The sequence below is a fragment of the Triplophysa rosa genome, linkage group LG12 (assembly GCF_024868665.1).
Source record: "Triplophysa rosa linkage group LG12, Trosa_1v2, whole genome shotgun sequence".
NCBI lineage: Eukaryota > Metazoa > Chordata > Actinopteri > Cypriniformes > Nemacheilidae > Triplophysa > Triplophysa rosa.
Genome location: NC_079901.1, coordinates 1,921,805 through 1,946,913, shown reverse-complemented (window position 1 = coordinate 1,946,913; position 25,109 = coordinate 1,921,805). Strand labels below are relative to the sequence as shown.

The following is a 25,109-nucleotide window of genomic DNA, read 5'->3' as shown; positions in this document are numbered from 1 at the left end:
TTAATAGACACAACAGCAATGTCTTCCTAACTGCCGTTTGTCCTCCAAGACGCCGGTGGCGCTCTCAGACGCCTGCTCACACCGAGACAGCGCACTGCTGATCTGATCGTTGCTCAGCGAATTCATGATACGTATCCGACACTAAACGCGAATTTAACTTCACTTCTGGCTGTTCGTGTGTTATAATTGAACGCCATGTCCTACAACTACGTGGTGACGGCGCAAAAGCCCACGGCTGTGAACGCGTGTATCACGGGTGAGTGCGCGCGTGTTTATCTCCCGCGCTCGAGCGCGTCAGGCCTCGTTGCTGCACACAAACTTCGGTTCAATGCAGCTGCTGATCAATTCTGTTTTGTGTTTGCAACATTGTGTATGTAATGTAGTCAGGGCCGAGGTTGTTGTCGGAAGTCATAAAATACACAACACTGCATGTAGACAGACACTTCTAAGTTAGCTCTCATGAATTAACACGGACATCTTTAATGGGTTTGTGCAGCTCAGACGAACTGGTGCCAAAACTTCGTATACGCTTACGTCTTCAAAGATGTATTTAACATTGCATGCATTAGATGATGACATAAGTCAGTAGCACAGTAACACGTTTACTGGTGTCTTACTACAGTAACCGTAGCATAAACATGACAGGTGTAGTAACACTGTGGATATAAATGTTAACCAATCTACCATGATTACCACTTCAATGTTTACAATGAATAAACCGTGTTTATTTTACACATTGAGCTCAGTCACGTGTGTGATGCTTCATCCTCAGGTCACTTCACATCAGCCGATGATCTGAACCTGTTGATCGCGAAGAACACTCGTCTGGAGATCTATGTGGTTACCGCTGAGGGTCTGCGGCCTGTCAAGGAGGTCGGCATGTACGGCAAGATCGCAGTCATGGAGCTCTTCAGACCAAAGGTGTGTGTGACACATTTATCTGTAGTACTGATGCAGGGTAAATCAGCTGATGTGACCAGACCAATGAGTTCAAATCCAGTCATTTTTCATTATTCAGCCACTCTCAAGTTTTTATTACAACCTTAACCTGCGAACCCCAGTAGAATTGAAATGCACTCACAAATCAAATATGTCCCAGTATAAACATTAGATTGAGTCTCCACAGGGACTACACCTAGAAAGGAGTGGGTTCAAACCGGAGACTGTGGGTCTGAGTACCTTGCAACTGTCTACCATTTGTTTTGGAAGGTTTTTTTTGCCAATGAAACATGAAAATAAATGTTGCTTTCTCTTTCTGGCCAGTGATGCTATTTTCTCCATAAATCACCTGTGTTAACATATATTTCAGTTTCATAGGTAATTAGTCATAATAAGAGACAATGTTGGCAGAATGCTTTCGATCATTGATCAATGGTCAGGCTTAGTGTTGTCACGGTACCAAAATTTCAGTAGTCGGTACCAATACCAGTAAAATTCCACGGTTCTCGGTACCAATTTCGGTACCAAAGCAAAACACAAGTACATGCTAATTGAAACACAATTTTATTAATAAAGCTCATTGTTAATATAAATGTATAGAAAGCAATGCCATTTTGTATACATGAAGTATAAGTTAATTGTTGCTGAAACTGTTGTGTGCTCACTGGGGTCTTTCATGCTGATGAACATCCTCCTCAGTCTGCTGCTGTATAAGACAAATAGAATAAACTTCAGTAAGTCAACTGACTGAACAAACATGCATATGCAATATTAAAACAAACCTCAGTTTTTATACTGCATTTACACAAGATTACTTACATTAAGGTAACTGTATATTAAAATAATAAATGCAACAGATATATTTTTCTTTAGTTTAAATGTGATTTTTTAAAACCTAATAGAGTTATCTATCCAAGACATACACATTGCTAGTCATACAGTTAGTATGATAGTTTTCTAGCACATAGATTGCAGATAGGCCTAAATAAAATACTAGGTACTGTAAACCCCACCCTGTCCTCCCATTAATTTTACTCCATTACAGTTATAAAAGCATTAAATGGTTAATAAGGACACTTGACTGGATTAGCATTGGCGCTAACAAATTAACACGCAAACAGGGATGTTTATTTTAACGTAACCTTTAACTTAACATATGCTACAACATTCATAATGCAAACGCGAACAGAATTTGAAACTTAAAGCTTGAACTTGTTAACTTAAATCCGGATGCTTCCTCGTTTCACCACAAAACTCTGTTCGTTTTCTTCGTGATATGACTTTAATCTGAAGTATTTCTGTGCGCATCTCTCATCCGCTCATCACGTCTTATTGCGTCTATAAAAAGTTTCAGACTAACAACCTGTCAGACAGAGCATCAGTACCCGGTTGACCCGGTACGTCGGTACTACCGGGTCTTGTGAAAATTAGGTACCGACAACATTTTTATTTTTAGGTACCGACTTGGACCCGAAGTACCGGTACTTTTGACAACACTAGTCAGGCTTCCTGTCAATTTCAACATTTTCTCATTTTTTAAGTCGACCCAAAAGTGATCTTGCCTTATGTATATGTTTCACATGATCCTGAAATGTTCATATTGTCATCAATAATTGTGCACAGATTTGTGAAAGTTAAGACTTGATTATACAAAGTCCCAGCATCTCCTGTTCTTTTTTTTTTGACTCCCACAGCATATTTCTTATGTAAAACCAGTATACTCAATGTAAGACTGTTTATGCCATTTGCCCATTCCACAGAATACCACACCTCTCACCACAATCTGCACCTGTAAGTTCCATCAGGCTGCTTATACACTAAGCCAGGTCTCCTGTCTAATGCTGTGATTCTGTTGTTTATCTGAAGGGCGAGAGTAAAGATCTTTTGTTCATTTTGACTGCCAAATACAACGCCTGCATCCTGGAGTACAAGCAGAATGGAGACAGTATCGATATCATCACCCGTGCTCATGGCAATGTTCAGGTACTGCTGGAGACATGGTTCTCTATTTGAAAAAAATAAAAAAACCGACAACTAAAAGCATTTTTGACAGGACCGGATTGGGCGTCCATCAGAGACAGGTATCATTGGTATAGTGGATCCAGAATGTCGTATGATCGGCTTGCGGCTCTATGACGGCCTGTTTAAGGTCATCCCACTGGATCGTGACAACCGTGAGCTGAAAGCGTTCAACATCCGGCTGGAGGAGCTACAGGTCATAGATGTACAGTTCTTGTACGGATGTCAGGCGCCCACAGTCTGTTTTATATACCAGGTAGAAACCTAAACACCCTGATGAGTGCTGTGGCTTAATGTGAGTGTCTGTGCAGGTCAACACGGTGATGTGCTATGTATTCATGTGCTCTGCTCTTCCTTTTCTTATTTTGTTTAGGATCCCCAGGGTAGGCATGTGAAGACGTACGAGGTCTCTCTCAGGGAGAAAGAATTTAACAAAGGGCCCTGGAAACAGGAGAATGTGGAAGCGGAAGCATCAATGGTTATTCCAGGTGAGTTAACAGCACCAACCTGGCCAAACGTTTTACTTTTCACAATATGTGTGGTGGTACTGGAGGGTTTGTAGGCTCTGTTCTGCATCTATACACAAGTTTTCTGTTTAAGATGAGGGAAATATACAGTGCCTTGCAAAAGTGTTCATCCCCCTTCATTTTATTCAAATTTTGTTAAAAATAAAATTTTGTACGTGTTCTGTACAGTAATGAAAACAGGTCGCACCACAACAAAATGTGCACTCACACAAATGCTCCCAAATATATTTTGAGGTCGCACAGGTTAAATTTAGGGAGCATATGCAACTAAAATGGTCGCAAATTTGAGCCAAACACCCCATCATGCCAATTGCGTGAGGATATTGTGTTCCACGAGATCTCGTCACACCCCTAAAAACGAGCCAATTCATTCATACGTGTAAAATAAAAAATGGTTATAAATGATGTTGAAAATAATCAGCAACCAGGACTTGGCTTAAAGTGTTTTGACTGTGGTTTTATGTGTTTATACATGCAGTCCCTGAGCCGTTTGGTGGTGCTATAATTATTGGACAGGAGTCGATCACTTATCATAATGGAGACAAATACTTAGCCATCGCTCCTCCTACTATTAAGGTAAGGGTTTAATGACACTCTTTGCCTTTTCATTTCAAACTGTAATTTCCCCAATGTGTAAAGTATGCTTTATGTTAACATTATAGCAAAGCACCATTGTTTGTCATAACCGTGTGGATCCCAATGGCTCGCGGTACCTGCTGGGAGATATGGAGGGCCGACTCTTCATGCTGCTGTTGGAGAAAGAAGAGTTGATGGATGGAGCTGTAGTGCTTAAAGACCTGCGAGTCGAGCTGTTAGGAGAGGTGTGTGTGTACAGTGCGATTATGAATGCCAAAATATATAAAAACGACCTCACAAATATAGAGAAAAGACAGAGTGCTGTTATTCAAGGTCTTATTACATTCTTAAAAATGCTGGGTCATTTTAAACCCATGATTGGGTCAAAAATAAACTCAACCTCATCCTGCCTTTGGTTGAGACAAACAACCCAGCATAGGTTCATTTATAACCCAACAGTTGGGTGTGTCCCTTTTGACCCGGCCATGCATGAAAAAGAACCCATTTTAAGACTATGCTTTTTACATTTTTAGCTTTATTTGTTTATAATGAACGCAAAAAAAAAATTCTTTCAGACCGATATAGATTTTTTTGTAAGTGATCTGACAACAATTACTTGTTTTTTTTTTTGGCTAACCAATATGCCGAACCTATTTTTAGTTATTGTCTTTAACAACGTCATAGAACAACAATAATTACATCAGCAGGTAAAACGAATAACAATAGGCAAAAGTTTTAAGATGTGAAGGTGTTGAAACGTCAAGTGCTGGTCATGTGATATAGAAGGGCTATGAAATGAATATATCGTCGCTGTCCTTCTGAAACCTGGTATGTCCAAATTGAAAAAACACTGAACTTTATTTTTACTGAACACAGAATGTTCAATGATTGCACACTGTTTTGTCAAAGTTCACTATTTGCAAAACCCAGTGACAAACATAAAGAGTAACTAATAACAATGATTTAAGGCAAAAAATAAAAATCGCAAAATATGGAGATATGAGGTTTCAGAAGGACAGCAGAGATATGTATATTAGAGCCACAGCAGCTTTTGTCTAAATACACGTTCATTTAAGCAGGCTACTTCAGTATAATACATGATCATATCATCATCCTTTAAGTGCCGTTCACATATCACGTCTAAAAATGTGTGAAAAACACATCTGGGAACGAGCTGTCTTGCTTGCGATTTTTGAAACTCTCACCAGATTTATCAGGTACAATCCGTTTAATCAGAACAAAACCAATTTACGATTAAGGAAAAATGCTTAAATACATTATCAGTAAATCTCTACTTTGATAACTAATGGCTCATTTGGACTACAACACACTTTTAAAGTGAAGTTTCTCTCATTTAATGGCTGCCTAAGCCAAGTGGGAAAAATGGAATAGCTTTAGTGTAAGTCTATAGTCTCCGGTGTCAAAAAGACACAAAGATATGCTATTGACCACGCTTTTGGACACAAATGTGGTGTTTGTCAATATTCGTAGTTTACTTTGTTGATGAGGTTTTTTTTGCACATCCACAGATGACGATACAGTTTCTGTCTGCAGTCGGTTGTGGTGTGATGTTGCAGTCTTGACTATCGTATTGTATCTATAGCTATATACCAGTTGCTTTTTGAAAGGTGAAATGACCAGTTTATCTGTCTGTGTGTGTTCTGTAGACCTCTATCGCTGAGTGTCTGACATACTTGGATAATGGTGTGGTGTTTGTGGGTTCGAGGCTTGGAGATTCTCAGTTAGTTAAGGTAGGTCATCTCGCAGTTTGCAGTTAACTTGAGATTTGAGTTGTTTTTCTGTGAAGCAGCTTTGAAAGCATGTTGCTGTATAAAGAATCTTGCACTGAATTTCCTCAGCTGAGTGTGGACAGTAATGACCAAGGTTCATATGTGGCTGTCATGGAGACCTTCACTAACCTGGGACCCATAGTGGACATGTGCGTGGTGGACCTTGAAAGACAAGGACAAGGCCAGGTGAGATATGTAAACTAAATTCTGTGTATCTGCAGGCTAACAATCATCACTCATGGACTGAGCTGAAAAATCTGCAAACTAGTTTTAAATGGGTTTAAAAGGACTAAGCATATGAACACTAAAAACATTACACATACAATCTGAAATGTTACTTCTGATCTTTTCTTGAAGGTTTACAGTACAAATGTAATTAGGATAACTTGTTTGGTTAACAGATCTATTAAACAGAATTGAATTACATTTGAACTGATTCAGTAGAAAAAGTCTTGAGCTTTTATTATTAGGGATGTAACGATTCACTCAGCTCGCGATGCGAATCACGATTCTGATCTCACGATGCGATTTATTCACGATTTATTTTTAAAAAATGAGTTGAAACAAATTAGAAATGAACAACTTCCCTTGCATTATTTCTTAAATGCTTCACGTTTCTTTGCATAATAAAATAATGTTTTATTTCAAATAACAAAAGTAAACTGCGATTTTATAACAAATTAATAATAGAAAAAGTCTCTTTAATATAAACAAACTAATACTGTCTGTGCTTTTCTTGGATTTTTTTGCATTTAAGAAATATCAGCATCCACGTTTAGGTTTGCAGTGAAAATAGCGGCCCCTGCTGTTCAAAGAATGTATTGCGATTCAGTTCAAGCCTCAACCGAATTGAATCGTCACTCATTATAACCGATTTTCAACCGGCTCACGGTGAATCGTTACATCCCTATTTATTATACTTTTCCTCTAAATAAAGTCCCCAGCAGTTAAAAATGCTACCTGTCTCTGTATAATACATTTAACTGCAGATGACAGCATATTTGGTTTTGTTTATCATTTAAAATGAGTCTACAGAAAAGCTTTGTGCTTGATTGGTGCTAAATAGAGTCTGTTACTGTGAGTACACCAAATCAAATTAGAACTCTGAATTAAACTGAACCGAACACATGAACATGAACATTAAACATGAACACAAAATGTGCATGTCAAGGAGTGGTGGGAATAACAGTGTACCTCACGATACAACTCGACACATGGCTCACGGTACGATAATATCAATGCACCGATTCTGCGATAATCGCTATATTGCTTGACAATCCTATAAAGATACATCACGATATCTATGACTCTGTGAAAACAAAATGCCCATTAAAAAGGTTTAGTGCAACATTCTTTGTGAGCTGACACATGTAACTCCTTTGTTTTTGTAATTGTTGAAGGCCAAAATTGATGATTACGATAAATTTTCGATTAATTGCACAGCCCTAAAACCTAAGCACGTTAACATTCATTCTCATATATGCACGGAGCATCTATTATTTTACGAGCACTATCTGCCATCCGAAACTCTTTCTCGGATTAGTTAACGTTTGTTCACGTTTCCCTCATTCATGTGTCAAGCGCCACCCAGTAGAGCCATGACATAATAACGCTTGGAAATCTATTAAAAGCATCTTGTTTTATTAATTATTTAAAATATTGATGTTTGGCGCCAGCGTATCGATACTCGTATCGCACGGAGAAGGACATCGATACTCGTATCGCACGGAGAAGGACGACGATACATCGCCCTATCGATATATTGTCCCACCCCTGATGTCAAGACTAGAGATGGGCCAGTAGTTGGTTGTAAGTCCCTTTGGATAAAAGTGTCTGCTAGATGACTAACTGTTATCGGTCTTAGACGGTGGTTGGCTAACCCCGAGTAATAAAAGAAATGTAGTTCAGTTACACAGCCTACACTACACTTATGAATGGAGCTGCATCTGCTCCATAAAACACGAGCTGTGCAGAATTAAAGTCAGGGTCAGCATCAGGGTGACTGAGGAGGCATACGTACAAGAAAATGTTTCGTAATAAAAGTTTCATATCTTTGTTTAATTTAAGTGAGTTTGTCTTTGTTTTATTATTGTTTTTTCATTGAAATATGAATTAACCACCAACTAAGCATTTGTTTTTAAGTAAGAGGAAATCACTACGAGATTGAGTCGTTTATAATGTGCATTTGAAAAAGCAACACTTATCATGAAAATACCTGAAAAGGTTTGAAGAACAGTGATAGAATATGCCCATTGGCATTTCCTGGAACTAGGTGTGTAAATGGTACTTCTTCTGTGGGCCATATTTGGAGTTTCTGCGCGAGAGCGCCCTCTGGCTTTCGGATGTGGCGGCAGGCATTGAACCGTAATTCATTGAGAAACTGAGCAGAAGAATCTCACAATATATCGTCCCAGTCCTACTGCTATCCAAAGCACATTCAAACTTGACTAGATTTTGTTATTAGCATGTGTGTTCCTTGGAAATCACATCTCTGGGAACACTACAGCTAATGTAAGCTTGCTTTCTCACAGATACTGCTTTCTGTGTTTTGCTGTAGTTGGTGACCTGCTCCGGAGCGTTTAAGGAAGGCTCGCTGAGGATTATTCGCAATGGCATAGGAATACATGAGCACGCCAGCATCGACCTGCCTGGAATCAAAGGTCTCTTTGTCTGTCTGTGATCGTGATGATGGCTTGTTTAAAGCATTACTTCACCACATAATGAAAATGTGCTGTTCATTTACTCACCCTCAGGTCTGATGACATTGTTTGTTAAAGCGGACATAACACACGCAGTTTCTCATATTAATCTTGAGGACCTATAGAGTAGTACTGCATCCTTCATATCTCTGAAGAGGAGTATTTCGTTTGATCACATTTATAAAAGACAGAAACAGATATGCTTCCTTGTGAAAACACTGGAGCTCCTGGAGGCATGCATTTCTAATGTAACATTGAAATGTTTTGTAAGATATTTGTGTGCATGTCAGTAGATTGAAGCTGATATTGTGTGTGTGTTTGTGTTTCTCAGGACTGTGGCCTCTTCGCTCAGAGTCAGGCAGAGACACTGATGACATGCTTGTTCTGTCTTTTGTGGGTCAGACCAGGTGAGAAAGGGTGTTCCATGAGCGGTTATTTCATTCAGTTGGTAGTTTTGTATAGGTCATAGGTTTTCTTAAGCTTCACTGATATGTCCTACACTACCTTCGTTTTTACATTTATACTTCCTAATAAATCCAGTCAAATAAAAAGATGTTTTTATTGATCGATCATTGTTTTCGGTATGTGTCTGCAACAATGCCGTGCACTTCCCGTCCTCTGTTTACACTACAGCTAATGTGTTTGTGTGTGTGTGTGTGTCCAGAGTGCTGATGTTGAGTGGAGAGGAGGTGGAGGAGACTGAACTTCCAGGGTTTGTGGATAATCAGCAGACGTTCTTCTGTGGGAAAGTAGCACACCAGCAGCTCATACAGGTGCAGTTGCACACATCTGTACTGTACTTTAGGAAGGGTTGGTTGGGATAGCTGTGTTCACGTGTGCGTGTGTGCAGATCACGTCGGTGTCCGTGCGGCTGGTCACTCAGGACACAAAGGCTCTGGTGAGCGAGTGGAAAGAGCCTCAGGGCAGGAACATCAGCGTGGCGTCCTGTAACAGCACACAGGTGGTGCTGGCCGTGGGCCGGGTGCTCTATTATCTTCAGATACTAACAGGAGAACTCAAACAGATCAGGTACTAACAAACACAAACACTCTGTCATCGAAACAAATCTTTAACACTAAACGTAAAGATCCGGTTTAACGGGCAGTTTCTGCCAATCTCATCTTAAACTAGATTACCTATAGAGTACTGTAGTATTGCATACTTTGAATCTTCGAGAAGAGTTTTTAGTTTGATGACATTTATAAAAGATAGATACAGCTGTAGCATTATTTCCGAAAACAGACGACAACCTGGGGGTGTGCGGGCGGAGGAACTAAATCACGAGCACACAATACATCATCGCATTATCCCTGCATAACTGTTTTGATTCACTATAAGTTCATGTTGTTTACATTTGCCAACAAAACACAGAAGTATGACTTAGTTTCCCTTACCGCGTGCGGTCCATGTCCGGCATCTTTTAGCACTGCGACTGCTCTATCTATCAGTTTCAAACCATCTCCAAATCCACCGTCATATCCTCCGTTTATATAACATCTATCACATCAACGTCTCTCACTATGGCAAGAGTAAAGAGCTGCAGCTGCAGTCCCACAGCGCAGCCAATCTTGATGGTAAGCGGGTCTTCCTATCGCTCGTCGGTTGATGCGTTGGCAGGCTATTTCTTTCGCCTTGCCGTGGGTGTGCTTTTCCAGGAGAATTGTCCAATAAGGGACCAAGAAAAGTTGTTACGTAATGGATTTTCATGTTCTAAAAAAACATTCCAAAACCTTGGGGGAGTGTATCGAGCACAGAAATACTACGTCATCGGTCCAACTTGACCATATTAAGCATGAGAAGCCAGCACGTTTAACAGAAGTCAGAATGCATGAAATGGCGTTAAATCTCCCCTTTAAGCTCAAAGTATGAGATTTATATGATGTGAATTTTGTCAACGGGAGAGTACAAGCATGCTGTACTCCCAGATAGATTTGAATATTCTTCGGTACGGTTTCTTACCATTTGGGTTATTTAATGGGTCCACAAGTTGGCGACTCATGCCATATCAGTTATCGGGCACTTAGAGGTCCAATGTGTAATTTTTGGGCAGATCTATTGACAAAAATGCAATATATTCATATCTATGTCTTCAAAGATGTATAAAGATCTCACATAATGAAGCTATTTCTATCTACATACACCGCAGGTCCCCTTACATAGAAGTCGTCATGTTGTTTCTACAGTAGCACTAAACGGACAAACTGCTCTACAGAACGCGTTTCGTAAATGCGTTATCTCCTTTGTCCAAGAAGCAAAAACATGACGACATCTAAGTCGCCACTAGATGCCGCAAAACTTCGAGCACTGGACCTTTAAATTAAAAGCGAATTGTCTGATGGTTGAGTAGATCTCTGTCTGTAAGTCATGGAGAGTTTGTAATGGGTTTTGTGATTGTGTGGCGCAGCTCTACAGAGATGGAGCACGAGGTGGCATGTTTGGACATCACTCCTCTGGGTGACAGCGGAGGAGAGTCCAGCATTTGTGCTGTGGGACTTTGGACGGACATCTCGGCACGTCTGCTCAAGTTACCCTGCTTCAGCCCGCTGCATAAAGAGATGCTGGGTGGAGGTAAATGTGTTCTTGTGTTTCATTGTTTTAAGCATTAAAGAGAAAAGTCTGCATTTTTATTCTTTTTAATTTTCTTGCGATTCTGTAGCTTGGCTTTATATACTTGTATGTTCAGTACATGTATTTTGAATGTTTCCATATGAAGCTTTGCTTCTGAGTGACATATAGTGTCTGTATAGTGTATATTTGTTATTTACTGTGTGGGTCTCTGACTGATGTTTGTGTGTTTTGTAGAGATCATACCTCGCTCTATCCTCATGACCACATTTGAGGGCAGTCATTACCTGCTGTGCGCTCTGGGAGACGGGGCACTCTTTTACTTTGGATTGGACATTCAGACAGGTTACTGAAACGCACACATATAGACGGCCGACAAGCATCACATTTATCTTCAGATGTTTTGTTGCAAAATATTTTTGACCCAATAAAGAAAGTCGTGTCAAACGTTGACATAAAACTTTCTCAGTACACTCCGACATTGTTGGTTTTGTTAAGCTGGTTCTTGTCTGTGGGTGTTGACGTAATAGTTCTGTTAAAATGATTGAGGGCCTTTAATTGTGTTGTTTCATCGGTCATGATCTAAGATGGTTCTGGAGTATTTCATGTCATGCGCGTTCTGTCCAGGTGTTTTAAGTGAACGGAAGAAAGTGACTCTCGGCACACAGCCAACGGTTCTGCGCACGTTTCGCTCTCTCTCCACATCCAATGTGTTTGCCTGTTCGGACAGACCCACCGTCATCTACTCCAGTAACCACAAGTTGGTCTTTTCTAATGTCAATCTGAAGGAGGTGAACTACATGTGCCCGCTCAACTCTGAGGGCTACCCTGACAGGTGTCACATCAAAAATGCATTTTCATACTATGAGTGAATTTGTTTGGGTTATAAAAATGCACTGGCCAGATAAGAGCTTTGGTGTCACTGTTTTTCTTGCAGTTTGGCTCTGGCTAATAACAGCACTCTGACCATCGGCACCATTGATGAGATCCAGAAACTCCACATCCGAACTGTTCCTCTCTACGAGTCACCCAAGTCAGTGTGTGTGCGTGCGTGCGTGCGTGTTAGATATCTGCAGCTCAGCTGAAGTGAAACTGATCTGCCGGATGTTCTGAGATTTATCTGTTGGTTGTGATGTTTTGCAGGCGGATCTGTTATCAGGAGGTGTCTCAATGTTTTGGAGTTTTGTCCAGCAGAGTAGAAATGCAGGACGCCAGTGGAACCACAGCAGCCATGCGGCCCAGCGCTAGTACACAGGTGTGTGTTTACAACAAAATAACATTTCACACTCGTAGGAGCAGCTTTAGAGATCAGGCATGTGTCCATTAGGTAAAATAATGAATTCCTGAACGACTGTAGACTTAAAGGCGGGGTGTCCAATTTCTCTTAGCCGTTGTTGATGTTCAAATCACCAAAACAAACACATCCCTACCCCCATGTTTCGCTTTCATCAGCACCCGGCTAATGTCCGTCCTGTGCACCTTACTGCTGATTGGCTACAAGGTTGTTTTGGTACTCGGCCCGACTCAGTTGTCTAAAGCGTAATTCGGAAATCGGTTACCCCGCCTTTAAGTGTATGTGTTTATACATAAATTGTGTTCTGTATTTGAAGAGCAGTATGTGTTTGTGTGCTCCGTATAATTGAAGTGCAATTTGTGCATTTAGTATTTGAAGAGTGGTGTTTGTGTGTTCAGGCATTGTCCAGCAGCATGAGCTCCAGTAAGCTGTTTCCCAGCAGCACTGCTCCTCATGAGACGTCTTTTGGAGAGGAAGTGGAGGTTCACAGTTTACTGGTGGTTGATCAACACACATTTGAGGGTATTTGTTGGCTATATAACACACACACACAGTCACAAGCATTATTTCGTTTATGATACGTCTCTCTGCATTGTTAATGGTGAAGTGTTTTGTTTTTACGCAGTGCTGCATGGGCATCAGTTCCTTCAGAATGAATACGCTCTGAGCATGGTCTCCTGTAAGCTGGGCAGAGATCCTGCTGTTTATTTCATAGTTGGCACAGCAATGGTGTATCCAGAGGAGGCGGAGCCTAAACAGGGCCGCATCATCGTCTTTCACTATACAGACGGTAAGAGTGCTAGAGCAAAAGTTGAAATAATGTCAGGTGAAGTGTGATAACATTGTCCTTTATACACAAGAACTGATGTTTTCAAACATATTGTTAAAGATGAGGGTAACATGCAGTTTCTGCCAATCTCATATTAATCTTGAGTACTGCATACTTCGTATCTTTGAAGAGTATTTAGTTTAATCAAATTTATAAAAGACAGAAACAGCTGTACGATTATTTTTGGAAAAAGACGAGCGCCTGGAGGAGTGTGGGGGGGGCGGAACTACAGCACGAGCACACAATACATCATAGCATGCAATCACTATAAGTTTGTGTTGTTTACATTATACACAATTGCCAATAAAACAGACATATGCCTTGGTTTCCCTTACCGCTTGCGGTTTATGTCCAACATCTTTTAGCGCTGGGACCGCGCCATCTATCAGTTTCAAACCATCTCCAAATCCAGCGTTATATCCAGCGTTTATATAACATCCATCACTGAAATCCAGAGAGCAAACAAACACAGCTAAACTTCTGTCAGCCGATTGAAGCGACATTGACATTCTCTTTCTCAAGCTGGCTGGTTGACACGTGGACGTGCTTTTCAGGGAGAATACCGCTTTAAGGTGGGATATTTCAGCTGCTTTCGCATCGGATCATTTCAGGAACAAAGTTTTCCTTTGGGCCATTTACCAGATTACATCTGCACCGGCATTAGGACCTCATGAGGAGTCGGACTGAAGGACGGCCCAGTCAGAGTTGTGCTTTTGTTGTCTGTGGATAACTGAGATGTAATGTAGACATTTTTTCTGTGACATGCTGGTGGTTTCGTTTATTTCTGGGTTAATACTTACAACTCATTGTTTAAGAATTTGAAAACATTGTAAAGTGGAAGTCATTAGTATTTTGAATTGCTTTTTAACTCTTTCTCCACCAAATGAGGCTTGCCGTGTTTTCACTGTTCTCCAGGGTGTTTTGGGACTGTGGTGCTGGATGACCTCACGTGGTAATCAAAGGAGAAGTTCACTTTAAAATAAGGCTTTTTTTGAAGTGAACTACTCCTTTAACATATTTGTGATGTCATCGCGTAATATTTGACTTGCAGCTTAACTCTTTCCCGGCCAAACACAGAATTTATGAGTTATCGGTTCTCTGCCAAACACGGATATTTCCAGCAATCTGTGTTTTCACTGTTGTACAGCAGGTGGCGTTGTTACACATTTTCTGAAAGACCACAGTATCTCTGTATCTAGAAACTGTAAATATTTGGATCTGTTTTTTATTCTTTGTTCTGAATCCGACATGGGCGAAGTCTTTGACAAAAATCCAAATTCTCTCAGCTGTTTAATAAAAATGTTGCCGTTTTGAAGAAACACCCACATTTAAGAGGTGATCAAATAGAACCAATGAAAATAGAAGAATTTTTTTTTGTTTGTTTTGTTTAAAATTAGAGACCCTGTTCTTTGATTTGATATATTGTTTGTCCATATATTCATTAAAGAAAATGTACTGGGAGCAAATTTGAGTAAAAAAGATCAAAATGCTGGCACTGGCTGGCAACTTTTTTTTTAAGTCTGGAGGGAAAAGAGTTAAGATACAGTTTATAACTGCGACACCTAAAAGATCACCTTAAAGAGCAGTGATTTTTGGCTTTTACACAGCCTGTCTGGCTAACAATGTGCACATTTCTAGACAAACCGTGTTCATGTTTATATATCTAAAGATTTAGGGAAAGCAAGTACTGGCCACATCGCTATGTGGTTCTAAAGAAAAGTTGCTAAATCTTGTGACCGAGCTGCTAAGTTAGCAAAACTGTTTTCGCGCGCCCCTGCATGTGTTGACTGAACCGCAGTTGCTTTACCTGAACAACGCCGTACAACAATAACCGGTATGAATCTAGCAGAAAAGCTGCGGTAGGGAGTGATGTGCTCTCTGTTAATAGCCGTTTAAAATGTGTTTTACTATTAGATCCAATCTGAATGTTTACATGAAGTGTGTTCATTAAAATCCTAAATAAATGTTAATTCAGGTGGTTTTGTTGTGTATTTACAGGTAAACTGCAGACGGTTGCAGAGAAGGAGGTGAAAGGAGCTGTTTACTCGATGGTGGAGTTTAATGGCAAACTGTTGGCCAGCATCAACAGCACTGTCAGTTTACTGCTGCTGTGACGTAACGCTTCAGCTGTTCCTAAAATCTATGTCCTATACTAACTCTCTGTTTGCGTCCGTGCACAGGTGCGTCTGTACGAGTGGACTGCAGAGAAGGAGCTGCGCACTGAGTGTAATCACTATAATAACATCATGGCCCTGTATCTGAAGACTAAAGGAGATTTCATACTGGTGGGCGACCTGATGCGCTCCGTGCTGCTGCTGGCCTATAAACCCATGGAGGGAAGCTTTGAGGAGGTCAGGATTCCCGCAGTCATTTTTGTCCATCAATTCTATTAATGGCTATTAATTCTTCATTTCTAATTTCGTGCTGTTTTCATTTCATCAGATTGCACGTGACTTTAATCCAAATTGGATGAGTGCCGTTGAAATCTTGGATGATGACAACTTCCTTGGAGCAGAGAATGCGTTCAACTTGTTTGTCTGCCAAAAAGACAGGTAACGTCTATTTCTTATGTGTTGTTGCTACGTAAATCCTATCTTGTTTTTAATCACGCCTGAGTTTAAATTTAAAGGGGTCATATGACGCGAATACGTGTTTTTCTGTGTCTTTGGTGCGTTATAAGTGGCCCATGCATGTATTAGACACGTAAAATTGCAAAAATGAAAGGGTGGGAACATAAGGTGCATTCTATCTAAACGCCTTTGGTAAGAGGCCTTACATTTCCCTCACACACTTGCAGTATTCCACCAATCACTACGCACTGGTTAACTGGCCAATCATAGCACACCTCGCTTTTCAGAGCCATGAGCTTAGTAAAAAAATCTGCGCGTTTCAGAGAGGCGGGACAAAGAGGAGATACAAACATGCACGGTATGTGGAAAATACAGCGTTTTCAACCTTAAATCTAAAACAAATGATAATATTTGTTTTAGCCGTGTCATTTGACCCCTTTAAAGGGGTGGTGCAACGGTGTGTCATGCATTCTGACTTCTTTACAATGTTAAACGTGCTGTCTTCTCATGCTTAAAATGGTCAACTTGTCAAAAAACGAGTTGGGTGTATTACGTAGTATTACTGTACTCCCCCAGCGATCGTACAGGTTTCGGAAAGTTTTTTTCGAACATATAAAACTGTTTCGTAACAATTTTTCTTAGTCCCTTATTGGACAATTCTCCCGGAAAAGCACGCGGCACGCCCACGAGACAGTAAGGAGAGCAGGAGAAGGAGCATGCGCAGACGTCACTTTCACTTGTGTGCAGGAGAGAGAGAGAGAGCATACGTTCGTGAAGTTCAGGTGTTTGTTTGTTCACTGCATTTACGTGATGAATGTTATATAAACGATGGATATAACGCTGGATTTGGAGATGGTTTGAAACTGATATATGGAGCCGTCCCAGCACTAAAAGATGCCGGACATGAACCGCATGCGGTGAGTGAAACTGATGTCTGTGTTTTGTTGGCAATGGGTGCGCACGTGCTTTAGTTCAGCCTACCCCTCCCCCCCGCATGCGCCGTATGCTTTAGGAAATAATCGTACAGCTGTATCTATCTTTTAGAAATGTGATCAAACTAAATACTCTTCGAAGATACGAAGTATGCAATACTACTCTATAGGTACTCAAGATTAATATGAGATTGGCAGAAACCGGGTGTGTTAGGGCCGCTTTAAAACAAATGTAAATTCAATCTCATTTAGGTGAAATGACATTTACACATTCGGAAGGGAGGGAGGAGGGATGGAGTGAGCCGGTATCATAACAATACCCATCCTTACACAGTAACAGCTGAATACATTTTATTTACAAAGTTATATGGCAGATGGTAATGTGTAATTGTACAGAAGAACAATGTATTCATGTACCACACTGGTTATATGTGACCCTGGACAACAAAACAGTGATATATTTACGGTAAAAAATGTACAAAATATCTTAAAGGAACATGATCTTTACTTGATATCTTTTAGATTTTTGGCATAAAATGAAAAATTGCCACAAATATTCCCGATCGATTTAAGACTGGTTTTGTGGTCCCATATGAAACTTCAAGATATTATGATACTATAGTGATACATGTCCACAGAGACATTAGCAAGTGTCATATTAATTTAAGTGCTCTTGTTGATTCATCTGTCATTACCGCAAGTGACTTCCAGTTGGATGCTCCACACTTCCGTTTAATATTTGGGATTAGTTCGAGAGCGTTACTGATAATGGTTTTCAGACTTGGGCACGTTTGCTGCGGTCTGAACCCGAGTGAGATTGTTCAGGGCGCCTTCTGCAGCGTTGGTTTGGTTTCAAACTCAGCTTGATTCTATCGAACCCTGGTGTGTTTGGATACATCTTAAGTCATCACAAACGTGCATGGCACATGATAGAAAACCGAACGCAAGTTAGTATGTTGTGCTTTTTATTCACTTGCTGCTATTATGCGCAGCAGAGTAAACAGCACTTGGGTTTACTGTACATTGCACGCAGATGTCTTTCTGCTGCTTGCAAACAGACTATTTTCAGGAAACAGCATATTACCATTCATTTGCCGCTCTGATTCCACTTGCAACATGCGAAAACTCGAATCCAAGGTAAATCATCTACGCTAACATCTCTTACATGTGTTTTATCGAAGTAAATACGTCGTAATTGGCTAAAACGCATGCGCAGGTTAGTTTCTGAACAAGTGTGCACCCAGGTCCGTGTTGCTTTCATATTCACGCGAATGTAAGAGCTGAATATAAATAACATTTAAAGACAGCTCGGTCTTAGCTCTGACTACTGCATTCTGCACCTCTCAAAAACATCACAACACTTGTTTATTTACTGTATTGTTAAACATGAAGAATATATCCAGGGCTAAGCGACTTAATTATCCTTTATTATTTATACATATAAAATGCGTATTAAAAATGATGATGCAGCAAATACACGTTGTGTGCTTGTTTTTACTTGAACTACTCATTTGACATGATTTGTTCTTTTTAAGTACACTGTTACTATTGCTATGTGAAGCACTTTGGTCAACACTCGTGTTGTTTTAAGGCACTATACAAATAAACTTGACCTTGACTTTGTAAGAACAATTTTGTATATTGACATGTCAATACAGTAGACAAAATGGGGAAAAATAAATTAAATACGACATCTTTACATCAAACTATAAGCAAAATATGAAATATTTGCATATTCATATCATGTATCTGCGTATACTTAATGAAGCTAAGGTGTTGAATTCCCTGATCTATTTAAATAACTAGATTGCTCAAGACGTTTTTGGTATGCTCAAACATTCAATTGAATTAATAGGAAGTTTTCACATATGAAACAGTACCTTACCAGTCCCCGTTTTTCGAACTGAGGTCTCCCAGTACATTCTTACAATGCAAATGTCTCAGGCATGTGAATGTTTTTTTAAGTCTGTAATTTTCCCATCTCTGAGTGAGTAACATTAATCTTCATCTTTCAGCAGTCAGTTATGGGCCTATAGGCTATTCAAGAAGGGATAGGGCTCAATTTTTTGTTTTAATTTAGCCTACTTGTTTTGCTCAATTTTATTTTAAGTTATATTGTATTATATTAAAAAGCAAGACAAAATATAAAAAGGACATTTTGACCAGTCAGTTTGTGCAATAGTGAAAAAATTGCCTATATAAATAGAAGAAATGCGAAAAGCCATGTTCGTTATTCGGTAGTGATGCGCGGGTCGTCTCATAACCCGTCGGGTTGGGGCGGGTAAAGAAATTGTATTTGCAGGGCAGTTCATTAAAAACTAAATTAAATTTATTTAAATTAAATTAGTGTCTCGTGCAATTCTCTATAGCCTATATTAAATATTTGGGAATATATATTTTCATATTTTATTAGGTTCTTTGATAAGGTTACAATACGTAGGCCTACGTAGCAACGTAACTTGCGTGATGTCCCCAAACCAAACACGTCATGAAAGCGCCAAGCAGCTCCCGCCGCAACAAAACAAACGGAGAATTATAAGTGAAAATGGAAGACGAGGTGCGGGAGAAATTAAGGTCGGGAATTTACATCATTAAAAGAAAAGAAGGTCAGGCTGCTACATCTAATGTTTGGGACCGGTTCTCAGAAATAGTTGCAGCAGGAGACAACTGCAGTATATCGGCTACGTGAAGTGCAAGTTTCTATGGTTCATAAGCGTATGTTGTTGCCAGTTTACAGGGCGATGTAATCTATAAGCACTTTTAGGCTGAAATAAAGTCTGTTTTCATTTACATTACAATGCCTAGTATGTCTATGTAATGGTCGCGGGTGCTCAACTCAACCCAACTTGTTCATTGTTACAAAGCAGCTGTACATGAGACATATTGACTATAAGCAAAACAATTAAAGTTGTGCAAAAACAAGAAAAAGGTGAAAACACAAAAGACAGACATACCCACATACAAAACACTCCACACACACAATATGCACACGTACTAACACACATAGACATAGACACACACACACACACAAACACACGCACAGGCAAGCACGCACGCACGCATGCACAGTGAAAGCACACATTTAAGATAAAGGAGAGAGAAGCACAGGTCAAATATTAAACAGACTATAAATTCCTATATGCAATATTAATTAAGTAAAACTTTAAAATTCTAAAGCAGCCCCCCCGGTCAGGCAGATAGTGCAAAAACAGTATGCAAACGGTGGCGAGGAACCCAAAACTCTAATCGAGAAAAAAAACCTCAGGAGAACCCAGGCCCAACCAGGGGATTCCAGTTCCCCTCTGGCAAAAGCTGCTGCCTCTGCACAAGCTCCAGAGAACTTGCACAACAAGGCTAAATAAAATAAATAAACTTAATAATAAAATAAATTGTAGTTTAAGATTATCATTAATAATCTAATAGCATTTGAAGTTTTGTGGTGAAGACATGTCAAGAGACCGCGTCCTTCTTTATCCAGCTCTATCATCTCAGCTCTTGTCAGGTCCCCACTTCCCATTCTCCGCTCTACCATCAGGTCAGGCCATGAACTGCATCCTGCTCGCTGTGGTAACCTTGGAACAATGAGACAAGACTGGCTGAGAGTAGAGTACTGTTCTGTACTCTTTGATGCAACAAGTACATCAGTTGTGTTTTTGGTTCCGGTTGATCTAACTAGTGCAGCCTAAACCCTCAGAAGATTTATATTATGGAAGTGTAGTGTATGCAAGATTAAAAAGATGCGTCTTTAGTCTAGATTTAAACTGACAGAGTGTGTCTGCCTCCCGGACAGTGCAGGGAAGACTATTCCAAAGTTTAGGTGCTAGATAGGATGCGGGGTGGGGCGGGTTTTAAAAATAGATAATATAATTTCCAAATAATTTCATAACAGTGAGACCCGCGGGTTGGAAAAAAACCCTGACCCGCGCATCACTAGTATTCGGCCAAGTGTTTCATTTTTATTCAGCTTCGGCCAAGAATTTTCGTTTTGGTGCATCCCTAGTAGGGGTACAGAGTAACTTGCATTACATTCTTTTAGCAGTCAGTTATAGGCCTAATATAGTCTATTCATGAAGGGAGAGGGCTCAATTTTTTGTTTTAATTAACTTTGTTTTGCTCAATTATATTTTAAGTTATATTGTATTTTATTGAAGAGGAAAACAAATTATAAAAAGCACGTTTTGACCATTCAGTTTATGCAATAGTGAAAATAATGGCTAAATATATAGAAGAAATGCAAAAAAAAAACATGTTCGGTATTCGGCTTTCGGCCAAGTGTTTCATTTTAGTTTGGCTTCGGCCAAGAATTTTCATTTCGGTGCATCCCTAGTTTAGCGGTCAATGCACAATCCAGTCATTTATTTAGATCAGTGGTTGAGTTACATTCAGGCTATTTTAAGACAGGTTTATATGTTTAACAACGTTTAACAACACAGCAGCTGCGAGACCTGCCAGAACCCGCCACAAAGCATTCAGCTCTCTTCAATACGGCATTATTTTTTAAAGAACACGTGCAATGTGATCAGGTTTATTTAAAGCTGGTGTGGTATAAAAATCTGACTTGTGAAAAACTGTTCATAGCTGAGGCAAACAAATTGTCTAATGTTAACGCTGCGTAACCGTTTGCTTCAGTGCTTTTATAACGTCAAAGCTCTTCGTCATTTACACATAGTTATGTTTTTACAGTTCTGCTTAAAAACTCATGCGGCCACTGCGAAATAATTCGACGCTTAAATAGATGCTTTAAAACAACATGAAAGTATTTTACCTCTGCTTACGAGCTTTTGAGATAACTTGGTAATGCCATGAGATGAAGCTGCGATGGCGAAGTGCTAAGCATCCTCCCTGGGTAAGGGCCCGTCCACACCGAGATGATAATCACGCGCGTAAAAGCGTCATTTTTTTTTTAACACCTCGGGCTCGTTTTTTTGGTTTGACGCGCCGCGTTAAAAACTGGCCTTCCAATGAGATGGCCGTTTTGTTCACGTGCCTGGAGCTGCTGAAGTTACAGTAAAACACCACTTGGTGGCGCTCAAGCACAAAACGGTCTTGCCGAGCACACATTGACAAAGAGGAAGCAAGATGAATTCTTCTTCTGTGTGACAAGCGAGTGTCAGAACGCATAAAGTTGCGCAGCGCCACCTTGTATACCGGGTATTTCTGTTTTTCATTAAGAGACATCTATGTCAGGGAGTGAATTTGCACATTCCCTCGGCTCATCGCCAGTGAAAATCCTTTGGGTATGAACGCCGAAAAAAGTCTCGAAAAACGCTGGCGATAAGCGCGTGCGATTAACGTCCCAGTCTGTACGTACCTTCATTCTGCTCTTTGTGAAAAAGATGGATACTTGAGTCAGAAAATGTTCTATTGTGTCTTAAACTATTTTCAATTGTAAAATGCCTCCGAACAGGCTCTTCTCTATAGTAATCTAACAGGAAAATACCTGTTGTTGGCTTTGTTTTAGCTTAGGCTTGAATTTTTGTTCAGTACGATAATGGGAAAAGAACTAAGAAATAAGGACGCTGTGAGATTGCTACTGGATGTCAAGCTTCACTTTCTCAGAATAATGAATGTATAATTATTCACGTGTAATCAAGACATGTACGGGAAATAGAGATGAATGCTCACACAAGCAGATTGATTCTGTCATTTCTAAAGGTGATGTAATGAATGTAAAATGAGGGACCAGCGCAGCACACGTGACTAATCTGATTATATTATGATTGTCTTTCCACCAGTGCGGCAACTACAGATGAGGAGAGACAGCACCTGCAGGAGGTCGGCTTGTTTCATCTGGGAGAGTTCGTCAATGTGTTTTCACACGGATCTCTGGTTCTACAGAACCTGGGCGAGAGCTCTACTCCTACCCAGGGTTCTGTGCTCTTCGGCACTGTTAACGGAATGATTGGTAAACTTTTTCATTTCGATTTATTCATATAGTGTTTTTTCATAGTTTTGCAATGTTGCAAAGCAGCAACGTGTTAATTTGTTCTAAATAATCTTGAACACCTCCGATGTAAACACACTCTGTTATGGAGTTTACTTGGGGTCCGGCGTGCGTTTAATTGGCTTTGTGTTTTTGTCGTGATAAATTGGACCAATTAAATGTGACTCTGTCTTTGAAATCCAGGCTTAAATCTTGAAATTTAACTTTGATGCACGTCATCTTAGAGTTTAATCATGAACTGCACGATGATTTCAATTTTTGACATGGCCTTATTCCGTCCATATTTAACATAAGGTTATATTTGTTCTTTACATTATGTGAAATGATTTCATGTAGAAAACCGAAAATCGCAAAAAAAGACTTGAGCTGGGTTTTCACAGGCAGGGCCCAAATAATGACTTCATGATAACTTAATTACCCACCCTCCTCTGGTATGAGCCACTCAATGTGCTTGTGTGGTTTCAGGTTTGGTGACGTCACTTTCAGAGAGCTGGTACAGTTTACTGCTGGACCTCCAGAACAGACTCAACAAGGTCATCAAGAGTGTTGGCAAGATTGAGCACAGCTTATATCCTTGAACTGAAGCTAAAGTCAGTTTACAGGAAGTTGTGCCATGTTTGCAATGCCTCTGGGCAGTTATTTACGTCATAGCAAGACAATAGTCCTATCTCCTTGAATGGTGGAGATATTTCTCAAATCGCTGTCAAAAATCACAATTAAAAGGCATATTTCAAATCAACGATTGAACCTGTTATGGACTGTGCCAAGCTTAAAATGCTCACCTTTTTCGAGGTCTCTTCAGCTACTGTGAATGCGCACAGGGTGGCAAACGGCTCACATAATCTCAGCACCATAGTATCGTCAGTCTTTATCGATGGACGATTGAATCTTTTTACTGGAAGGCGAGCCTTTTTTCGCTAGAGCATCCATATTGAGCGTTGCTCTCCTGTCCATTCATTGTAGGGGCAGTAGCGCATCTTGTTAATATATATTATCTTTGCTAAAGAGTCTGACCGGACAAATGTTGCAGACATAAATTGCATAAATTGTGGATTTTTTTCCATGTTGGAGTCCTTGACTTCAGTGATACTTGGAGGTCATTCCATACAGAGCGCAAGACTGAGCAAGCCACAGGTTTCATAGATGGAGATCTTATTGAGAGCTTCCTGGATTTGGGTCGTGCCAAGATGCAAGAGGTGGTCAGCACACTGCAGGTAACGTTATTACATCCGGTTTTATTTCGCTTTCTCAAAATGACAGCATTTCAATGGAATCTTCATATTGTAACCATTGGAGCATTTCATGTCCGCTCCAGTGCCAAAATCCCACCTGATGTTTGGTTTCATATGGTCAATTTGAAATCCGTGTGAATTTTTGTTGTTGTTCCAGATTGATGACGGTAGTGGAATGAAGCGGGAAGCTACGGTGGACGAGGTCATTAAGATTGTAGAGGAGCTCACGCGGATCCACTAGCCTGCCAGAGCGTCACAGATCTGTACATAACTATATAAATAAATCAGAGAATGTGATGGGTGTGCGTGCGCTTCTCGATGAATTCTCCCGTCACAGCTCACACACCAAGCACATTTGTGTTGTTTGTTGTATGAGCATCAAGATATTGAGTCGAGGAATTATCCTCGTTGTCAGCACTGTTGTGATTTTCAGTAGTTTTAGTGAAGCGTTTGTCATTATGTTTCTCTGTTCGTTTATTTTAATAAAGTTTGCTTCAATACATTTGGCTTGATGCGTTTTATAAAATGTGTATGTCATTTTTCATTAAATGCTTTGGGGCGGTTTCCCGGACAGGGATTATCTTAAATCAAGACTAGGCCTTAGTTAAATTAGGAGGATATTTAAATCGTTTTTAAAAACTTACTTTACAATAAACATAATTGGTGTGCATATTGAGACAAAACAATCACAAAAGCCTGTTTTTTAAAGCCGTGTAGTGTATTCCAGCCTTGAGACACCTCTAACATTTAAATTAGCCTGCAGGCTTAAGCCCTGTGTTGGACATCGCCCCTTAGAGTGAAGTGCATTATGGACAGAAAAGCTAGCTGCTACAAAAACTCCTGTTTATTCTCTTAAAAATTAAACTCCTGTCGCTGGAGGCCAGCTGACACGACCATCTACCAGCCAGTGGTTTTTCTGTTGGAACTACCAAAGATTTAGCCATGTTAAAGCAGCTCTGTACCTAGTCTCGCATAGCCAGACCTTCATACTGAAGGTCCGGAACTTATCGCCGCTTTCTTTGGCCAAGACCCGCCCAAGAGGCCATATGACTGACAGGTAAAGCAACCAATCACGTTTGGTTTTGTGGCGCGTCATGTTTAGAGGCATGGAAATGTCCCTGCAGTAACAGACCGGTGTATATTCACGAACGTGCAAAAAGTTAACGGCAACAAAATGATTATAAGTTTATGCT

The 25,109-nt window shown here is 40.1% G+C and overlaps 1 protein-coding gene across 1 annotated transcript; it reads left to right on the top strand.

Moving 5' to 3' along the window:
• The first annotated feature begins 69 nt into the window (after window positions 1-69).
• On the top strand, window positions 70-24,416 carry ddb1 (damage-specific DNA binding protein 1). Its single transcript, XM_057348022.1, has 27 exons — window positions 70-256; window positions 773-921; window positions 2,806-2,922; window positions 2,993-3,214; window positions 3,332-3,446; window positions 3,964-4,061; window positions 4,148-4,306; window positions 5,729-5,812; window positions 5,921-6,037; window positions 8,409-8,511; window positions 8,882-8,957; window positions 9,215-9,323; window positions 9,401-9,579; window positions 10,955-11,118; window positions 11,353-11,460; window positions 11,743-11,950; window positions 12,053-12,148; window positions 12,259-12,370; window positions 12,808-12,931; window positions 13,035-13,199; window positions 15,237-15,331; window positions 15,419-15,589; window positions 15,681-15,790; window positions 22,476-22,645; window positions 23,150-23,252; window positions 23,775-23,898; window positions 24,074-24,416. The coding sequence occupies exons 1-27, from the start codon at window positions 196-198 to the stop codon at window positions 24,155-24,157; spliced, it is 3,423 nt and encodes a 1,140-aa protein (XP_057204005.1). The 5' UTR covers window positions 70-195; the 3' UTR covers window positions 24,158-24,416.
• Window positions 24,417-25,109: the final 693 nt, after the last annotated feature.